The 9560-nt window shown below is 44.3% G+C and overlaps 1 protein-coding gene across 1 annotated transcript; it reads left to right on the top strand.

Annotated features, from left to right (window-relative positions):
* Positions 1 to 640: 640 nt before the first annotated feature.
* LOC107649413 (endogenous retrovirus group K member 6 Env polyprotein-like) lies at positions 641 to 9270 on the top strand. The gene is made up of 2 exons (XM_056809815.1): positions 641 to 743; positions 5564 to 9270. Exon 2 carries the CDS (start codon positions 5567 to 5569, stop codon positions 7562 to 7564), a length of 1998 nt encoding a protein of 665 aa, XP_056665793.1. The 5' UTR covers positions 641 to 743; positions 5564 to 5566; the 3' UTR covers positions 7565 to 9270.
* The last annotated feature ends 290 nt before the right edge of the window (positions 9271 to 9560 follow it).

Genomic DNA, 9560 nt, shown 5'->3' with positions numbered 1-9560 from the left:
TAGGTTGTATTATCCAATAGGGGTACCCCAGATAACTCATCCATATGTATTGAGGTATCATATAACTGTTCAATATGTATTGAGCTGGCATGACTATAAATAAACCAGCTCCTCTAAGCTCCGCCCACTGGTTCAGGATTCCCGGGTCTGGCAAGTAGCAACTTCTCCCCTGTCCCTCTTCTCTATCTTTCTTACTAAGGCCTGGTCCTTAGACCAGGCCTGCCTTACTAAGGCCTGGTCATTAGTCCAGGCCTGCCTTACTTCCTCTCTTTCTCCTAATGCTATCTAGCATTATCTACCTCTTGTAGTTCCTAGTCTCCTTTCCATCTGCACTAGCTTTATCCTCTGACCGGTACGGTGTTAAAAGAGGATCATTGGGTGGTTTCAGCCTGAATATTCACACCCAGTGGTCGGAGCTTAGCTGTGGCTCATACAAATAATATTCGTCTACTGACTCGGTTACTCACATCTCTAAAGTCGGCTCGTTCACGCCCTTCGCGGGTAAAAATCTCTTCTCTATCTCTATCCTCTCAAATTCTTCCCCCCTTCGCAGCCTCTTGCAGGCCGGGAGGTTGCATTCTGGCGCCCAAACGTGCTTAAGGCCCACTCCTAGCACTCTCGTGGCATTCTACCTTTATTTCTCACAGCGGTTTGGGAGGGCGCGCCCCAACACGTGAAGGAATTCTTCAGGCTCGCGTGAACGAAGCCAAAAGACGATTCCCTTCAGGTCTGGAAAAAGGAAGGTGAGTTGGTCTCAGAGATGGGTTTGACTATCTCCTCCCACGCGGGCTATATACGACTCCTCATGTCGTTAGTGGAACAGGGAGGTAGGAAGGTCTCCAAAGCGCAGATCAAAGCCTTGCTACAGGTGATTCAAAAGGCTTTCCCAGCCTTCCCAGCCAAGGGGACGCTAGAAGTTGCGCAATGGGACCTAATCGGACAGTCTTTAAAGGACTATCAAAAGGAAGGTAACAGAGTCAGGAAGACGGTATTTAACACCTGGTCAATTATCAGAACCATCCTAGAGGATTTAGCTACTAGTACCTATACTGCAGGGGAGAAGGAATTTCCACAGACTCAGGAATTAAAAAAGCAGGATTTCAAAGGCACTGCTCCTGAGGAGACTGATGGGGGAAGGGAAGGAGAGTGTTCAGAGTGGTCTAGGGATCCGCCAGAGGCCCCAGGCTATAGCTGGAAGAGGAGTAAAACAAAAGAGTCATTTGCAACTCCAAAGCTGTATCCTTCCTTAGACACTCTGACCCCTCCCCCTCCCACTCCTCCACCAGACTACGGGTTGGCTTCACGAGCCTCTCTCGTGGCCACCCCACCCCCACCTTGCTCACCTGAAGTTTCTAAGCCTTATTCACCCAGGAATGAGCCGATCACGCCTACTCAAAAAGACAAGGAGGGCATTTCTGCTTTCCCAGTCAGGTATATAGAGGACCCTGAGGATGCCAACAGACGCATTGCCCAGCATAAGCCCATAGACTGTAAGGTCTTGAAAATGCTCAGAAGCAGCGTAGTGAAAAACGGGGCAATCGCGCCATTCACACTAGCGCTCCTCAGTAACCTGGCTCAACAGACACTCACGCCGGCTGACTGGTACCTGGCAGCCAAGTCCGCCCTCAGCGGAGGTGACTATTTGACCTGGAAACTGAAATTCCATGATCTATGTTCCCTGCAGGCCTCCGAGAACAGGCAGGCAGGAATCAACGTGCCCTTTGAACAATTGGTAGGGCAAGGAGAATTCGAACCAATTGCTAGGCAAATCGCAGCCACAGAGCAGGTTTTTAACCAGATAGCCAGCGCGGCCACTAGGGCATGGAGAGCCCTACCCGGGAAGGATTCAGAGAGCTTGTATACAGAGATTATCCAAAAGCAGAACGAATCTTTTGCTGACTTTGTGGATAGGCTCAGTACAGAAGTCCGCAGACATATCCCTCACGAAGATGCAGCCAAGGTTCTCATTCGGGACCTTGCTTTTTTAAATGCTAATGAACAGGCCAGGAGAGCTTTAGCTCCCATTAAAGCTACAGGGACCCTGACAGATTTTTTAAGAGCTTGCCAAGACATAGGCATGGGTGAGACACGAACTGTTTTAACAGTGAGTGAGCAGCAGGGAATGCTCACAGGGCATTGCCATGCATGCGGCAGGAAAGGTCACTATCGTAAAGCATGTCCAAATAGAAGACCAGGAAAGACTCCAGGTATCTGCCCCAAATGCAGAAAGGGCAGGCACTGGGCTTCCACGTGCAGAGCTAGCAATAAGCGAAGTCTTCCCAACACAGGATCTAACACCCAGTTAAACTAGACTTCGGGCCAGCCTTGAGCCCAGGAGCAAATCAGGGCAGGACCATGAGGTATTCTTTTCGTTTCCCTATAATTGCAGCCGAAAGCATAGTATTGAAAGAGAACTCAGAACCTACTTGGATTCCAGCTAGCTTTCGTTTCCCAGTACCTCAAGGTGCTAAAGGGTTAATACTAGGCGACCCTGACCTCATTGCAAAGGGTTTAGAAATCTTTCCCACATTGTTTCAGGATAAGGAGACCAATGGGCTCCACATCCTGGCTGCTGCAAAGCCAGCATTTTGCATTTCAAAGGACAAGAATCTAGCCTATCTGACCATATTCCCTGAGGCTGATTTCTCTCTAAAGAGCAAGCTTCAAAAAAGCAGCCTTGACTCCACAGCCCATGGATTGTTTTGGTCTCAAAAAGTGACTCAGGATAGGATGGTAATGTCTTTGTTTGTAGAAGACAGGGTTATCTCTGGCATCCTGGACTCTGGAGCAGACATCTCGGTGATCTCTGCTACGGATTGGCCAGAGTCATGGGAAGTCATTGAACCTCACCAGAAGTTAGTAGGCATAGGCACTCCTGAGCACATTCTCCAATCAGCGAATTCTTTATCGTGGTCTGATAGTGAAGGACATAGAGGTACATTTAAACCTTATGTACTAGATATTGCCCAATCTCTGTGGGGCAGAGAGGTGATGTCCGCAATGAACATAACATTGACTACATCGGACAGACTGCACACGGAATTTGTGGGTGCGGCTAGCGTCGCCCCACTATTTGCTGACCCTATCACATGGTTAAGTTCCAAACCCATTTGGATTAACCAATGGCCTATATCTAAGGAGAAATTAGTACATTTAGAGGCCATAATACAGGAACAATTGAGATTAGGTCACATACGAGAATCAAACAGTCCCTGGAACACCCCGATTTTTCTGGTGCCAAAGAAGGCAGGGAAGTGGAGGCTAGTCCATGATCTTAGGAAGATCAATGAACAGCTAATGGACATGGGGACAAGGCAACCGGGATTACCTTCCCCGGGTCCGATTCCCATAAACTGGAAGCTGATAGTTATAGATTTGAAGGATTGTTTTTTCAATATCCGCCTGTCCCCACAAGATTGTCACAGATTTGCATTTTCTGTACCCTCAATAAATTATGGTACTCCTTTCAAAAGATTCGAATGGCTGTGCCTTCCACAAGGCATGCGTGTAAGCAGCTGTTTATGTCAGAAATATGTAGCTAATGCACTGGAACAGGTTAGACAGAAACACGGGAAATGTCACATAATTCAATATGTAGATGATATTCTGTTAGCAGCGCCATCTAGTGGCGAGGTGGAGATATTGCTCGCAGACGCCACCAGAGCTTTAACGGCGGCGAATCTGGTGATCTCTAAGGAAAAGATTCAAACCACGCCCCCTTACAAGTACCTAGGAACACTAGTGTATGATCAAGAGATCCGTCCACAGAAAATTGAGATTCGTAGAGATTCCCTGAATACGTTGAATGATTTCCAGAAGTTATTAGGTGATATTAATTGGCTCAGACCTTTTCTAAAAATCTCTACAGGACAGTTAGAACACCTGTATGCCACCTTAAAGGGAGATGCTGCTTTAACATCCCCTAGAACACTGTCTCCCAAAGCGGAGGAGGAGTTAAAGGTAGTGGAAGAAGCGGTATCAAAAGCCAGAGTGTATAGAATTGATCCATCATTACCTTTAATAGCGTCTGTTCTACAGACCAGGTATACTCCCACAGGTGCTTTACATCAGGATCAACACATCATAGAATGGATTCACTTAGCCAATCAACAAACTAAATCCCTCACTAGCTATCTAGAACTTATCATTTTGCTGATAACTCAGATCAGAAAAAGGGCAAGACAATTAACTGGCATAGATCCTAGTACAATTCATGTGCCTATAACAAGAGAGCAAGTTCAGAATTTATTTGCACAGTCTTTGCCATGGCAAATTGCTTTTGCAGATTATACAGGACAGATAGATAATCACATTCCTGCTAATAAGATACTACAGTTTGTAAAATTGACTCCTATTATTTTTCCAAGAATGACATCCATGCATCCTCTTGTAGATGCTGTGAACGTTTTTACGGACGCATCAAAACATGGGAGAGCAGGAGCTGTAGTCCAGGATAGTACAATGTTATTAGACACTACTTATGGCTCTCCACAAAAAGCTGAATTAGCTGCAGTTCGCAGGGTGCTAAGGGATGTAGTACAACCTTGTAATATAATCTGTGATTCATTATATGTGGTTAATTTGGTTAATTCGCTGGAAACAGCAAAGATTAAACCTGTACCTGATGAGGAGTTATATCTCTTGTTCCGTACCACCCAGATGGTGATATGGCAGAGGCAGAACAAATTTTTTATAACACATATTCGTTCACATACTAACCTCCCTGGTCCTCTCTCGGAGGGAAACGCTAAGGTGGATACCTTAGTGGCATCTGCTTTTCAAGATGCAGTTAGATCACATTCTTTATTGCACCAAAATGCAAAATCTCTCAAATGCCAATTTGACATTACTAAAAGACAGGCACAGGAGATAATCCAGCAATGCAGCTCGTGTGCCCAGTTCTCCTCTACACCTCTTCCCCCAGGAGCTAATCCACGAGGACTCAAAGCTAACCAGCTTTGGCAGATGGATGTGACTCAATATGCTCCTTTTGGAAGGTGGAAGTATGTGCATGTGATAATTGACACATACTCAAGGGTCATATGGGCCACGGCACAAACGGGAGAAAAAGTTTCTCATGTCATTGCACACTTGCTGGAAGCATTTGCACATTTGGGGATTCCAAGTCAGATAAAAACTGACAATGGTACTGCATATACCAGCAAAAGGTTTGCAGAATTTTGCAAACTGTGGAATATAAACCACAAAACTGGAATTCCAGGTAACTCCACTGGTCAAGCAATAGTGGAGAGAGCTAACAGGACTCTCAAGAACCAGATACAAAAACAAAAAGGAGAGTACCTGACAATTTATGAAGGTGATATCTCTAAACCCAAACCTATTATCCCTAACAAACTGTTAAGGATAGTACTTTTAACTCTCAATCATTTCTCCATCCCAGAAGGGCTGAATGCTACACCTATGCAGACACATTTTGAGTGTCATGATACAATGGACACGGTGCAGCAGCCCTGGGTTTTTTGGAGATTGCCAGGAGACAAGGATTACAGAGGTCCGAACAGGCTAATAACGATGGGTCGAGGATATGCTTGTGTTTCCACAGATAATGGAGAGATCTGGACTCCCAGTAAGCATCTCAAACCGTGGAAGGGACCGCTTCCAGATGCAAGGGGAGCAGAGGAACAGGCTCACCAGTCTAGCACCGCACCGGCTGCCCGAGACCAGGACGAGAAGCAGACGAGCATCGCTGCTGTCTCCAGTCAGCTACCTGATGGTCAAGCGCAGGGCACCGGGATCGAAGGCAACACTGGTGAATGCACGCACTCTGAACACTGACATTACATTTACTCTGATGACATTCACTATTTTGACTTTGCTGAACATCTGTCATGCTGAAGTCTACTGGTCCATCGTGCCCAAACCTCCTATTTTGAGAATGTTAACTTGGATGGACAAGCCCCCTCTGGTATATGTTAACAACACGGACTGGCTACCACACCCTATTCTAGCCAAACGTGTTCCTCTAGAGTCTGAAGGGGCTCTGTACAATTATTCAGGATCTACTGTGTATCCTCCATTTTGTATGTCTTTTAGAAATTCGTTTATTGGTAATTCTTTCTGTGTACCACGCAGACAGCAAGCGTGGATTGTCAAAAATGCCACTGACAACAGTTATGTAGGGGTTGGCATGGGTGTGATAGGAATGGGAGATGAGTTAGCACGTAAGACGTTCCAACCTAAACACCCTGCTAACAAGTACCTATGTCCAAATCAGATAGGTACGGTACAAAAGGAGTTGCCATGGACAGATTGTTCTGTCCGAGTTCCCAGAAAGGTTAAGATGCCGGCAACCACAGACTTTAACATCTACAATTGGGCACCCAGGTTACGTTGTGGTCGCTCTGAACAACTGACACGGTTAGACAAATACACTGACTATGAGAAATGGCACATGCCATGTCAGAATTTTCAGAAAATTGAGGACTTAATAGAAGTAGACATGGCTGGTTCTAGACTTGCTATTGAAGCAGGTCCAATACAGAACACGCAGTGGAAGATAGTGGCTGCCACGCAGCCGATATACAAGTTTAAGGTCAAGGTGAAGAACTCAGGACTTGATCTTGAGTATGACAGTCACATCAATGTCACAGCATGTGTTTTTGCTCCTTATGTAATGCTAGTAGGTAACAACCTTCGAATTTTTAAAAATGACAAAGGTCTATATGAGATCAACTGCACAAAATGCCGACTACATCAATGCCTTAGTCCTAAACACCAAGATTCATATGTTGCTATCATGTATCATCCACCTTTAATGTGGGTACCTGTCAACTTGACAGAGACGTGGGCATCTACGCCTACGGTGCACATTGTTCAAAAGGCATTTAACATGGTTATACATAGGTCCAAGAGAATGGTCTTGGAGATTATAGGAGCCGTAGTCTCAGTAATTGCCATGATCACATCACTAACCACGGCAACATTGGCATTAACTTCCTCTATCCAGAACCATGAGTTCATACAGGAAGTGGTGTCTAACTCTTCCAAATTATGGCACACTCAGCAGAGTATTGACTTAGCTTACAGAGATGAGCTGGACAGTTTAAAAGATGCTGTGTTTTGGTTAGGTAAAGAGGTTGAAGCTTTACACACAAGAATTACTTATCCCTGTCATTACAATCAAACGGGTTATTGTATTACTCCGTTGCCCTATGATAATGTGTCATATGAATGGCAACTGGTCGTTCAGCACATCAAGGGTGCTTGGGGAAGTCATAACAGCACCTTGGACATTATTAAGTTGCAACAGCAGATCAACAAATTAGACCAAATTGTATATGAGAATGAAGCTGCAAATATAGCTGCAAATTGGGAAGCAACTTTATCTTCCCTAGATCCCCAAAATTGGTTTGGTAGAGCTAATTTAACCAGCATTGGTACTATCATTTTATTCATATTATTGGCTATTGGTTTGATTATACTTTGCAGCAGAAGCTGTAAAGACAGAGCCTACATTCGAGGCATACTGCCAGAATTGGCACGGTCTTATCACACTAGGCAATTGGTGCCTGAAAATGTTGAATTGAACACAACCGTTTTATGAAAGACCAGAGTATCATGATACTTTACATTCCAATCTTTGATATATACTGAGAAGGTGAAGGCATGTTTGCTATGTCACACGTCTGTCCCTCCTGAATTGTTCAGAGAGGATGTTTTTTCTTTAAAGGAATCTCTCCCGCCACACAATCAAAAAGAAAAGGGAGAGGAATCTCATAGAGATCAGTATTTCTAAGAAATCTTACAGAGATCAGTATTTTGCTCTAAGATCAGTATTTATATTTTAGAGGAAACTTTTTAAAGTCACTCTTGATTGATCAACCTTGATTTTTTCTTTTGCACTATTAAGGCCAGAACTTTAAGCATAAAGAAGGTACTGTTAATGCTCTGATCCAGAATTATGAAGGTGCCAAGATTTCTAGAATTTCAGTCACCTTACGGTCAGTAAGCATGAGAACATGACAGAAATTGTTAATTTTCAGTTGACCATTCTGGAGAGTGATGTCTGATTGCATGCAACGGGAATCATGATGAATCTTTCATTATGGACCAGACAGCCTAAGCCACGGTGATGCATTTTCCATGTGAAATGGATGCTTGAGGTTGGGGAATGCAGAGACATAGTGCACTGACGCCCTCAGTCACTGGAGGTCCTGGCATCGTCCTTCCAACCAGTTTCTTAGGTGGCAGGCATCTGGCAGTGAGAGCGAATAGATCCCAAAGATGCAGAATCAGTTCGAGAGAAGGAAAGCATTTATCCTTCGGGTCCAGAGGAGGTCAGTTTTGCTAATCATGATGAGATCTGACAACTTCTCATGGTTCTGACTGGTGAAGAGTGACGTAGTTAACTGAAGCACCTATCTTGTCAGACAGAGAACTTCTACCTCATGAAACCAGGATCAGTGTTATGGAAATTATTTTTCTCTTTGACATTCTATATTTTATATAATTATTTTGTTAAGCACATAGATAGAAAAAAGGTTCACACTTGATTTTTATATTTGAGTTTTATAATCGGGTTTGATTTTCTCACTGTGAATTGTTATGATTGTGCACCAGTGTGTTTATATTTAGCGTGTGTTGAGTTACATTTTGATATCACTCTATTCATTTGTGTGTCAAACAAAAAGGGGGAGATGTAGCAGCCCAGCCCTAGACGTTGTGGGGAAGCAAGGAATGTGAGTGAGCACATGGCCATTATGTGCATGGCAATGAACTTTATTGCCAGCATGGCTGAAGTTTAGGCGCGAAACCTTGCTTTCCTGTGTCCCACTCACCTGAGGAGTAAAACCCCACCTTCACCTTGTCATAGGTTGTATTATCCAATAGGGGTACCCCAGATAACTCATCCATATGTATTGAGGTATCATATAACTGTTCAATATGTATTGAGCTGGCATGACTATAAATAAACCAGCTCCTCTAAGCTCCGCCCACTGGTTCAGGATTCCCGGGTCTGGCAAGTAGCAACTTCTCCCCTGTCCCTCTTCTCTATCTTTCTTACTAAGGCCTGGTCCTTAGACCAGGCCTGCCTTACTAAGGCCTGGTCATTAGTCCAGGCCTGCCTTACTTCCTCTCTTTCTCCTAATGCTATCTAGCATTATCTACCTCTTGTAGTTCCTAGTCTCCTTTCCATCTGCACTAGCTTTATCCTCTGACCGGTACGGTGTTAAAAGAGGATCATTGGGTGGTTTCAGCCTGAATATTCACACCCAGTGGTCGGAGCTTAGCTGTGGCTCATACAAATAATATTCGTCTACTGACTCGGTTACTCACATCTCTAAAGTCGGCTCGTTCACGCCCTTCGCGGGTAAAAATCTCTTCTCTATCTCTATCCTCTCAAATTCTTCCCCCCTTCGCAGCCTCTTGCAGGCCGGGAGGTTGCAAAATGATTTGACATAAAGTGTTTTTCCTAGGATTCTGACTTGTACAAAGACAAATATCTATATAGAATTTCATAGTATTAATTAAATTTCTATAGTGGCAACCAATTTGAGGCATAAGGAACATATATCAGTGTTCAACAAAGTTTGAGGGAT

The sequence above is a fragment of the Monodelphis domestica genome, chromosome 1 (genome assembly GCF_027887165.1).
Source record: "Monodelphis domestica isolate mMonDom1 chromosome 1, mMonDom1.pri, whole genome shotgun sequence".
NCBI lineage: Eukaryota > Metazoa > Chordata > Mammalia > Didelphimorphia > Didelphidae > Monodelphis > Monodelphis domestica.
Note: the sequence above shows the minus strand (reverse complement) of the source record. Positions and strands in the feature narration are given on the sequence as shown.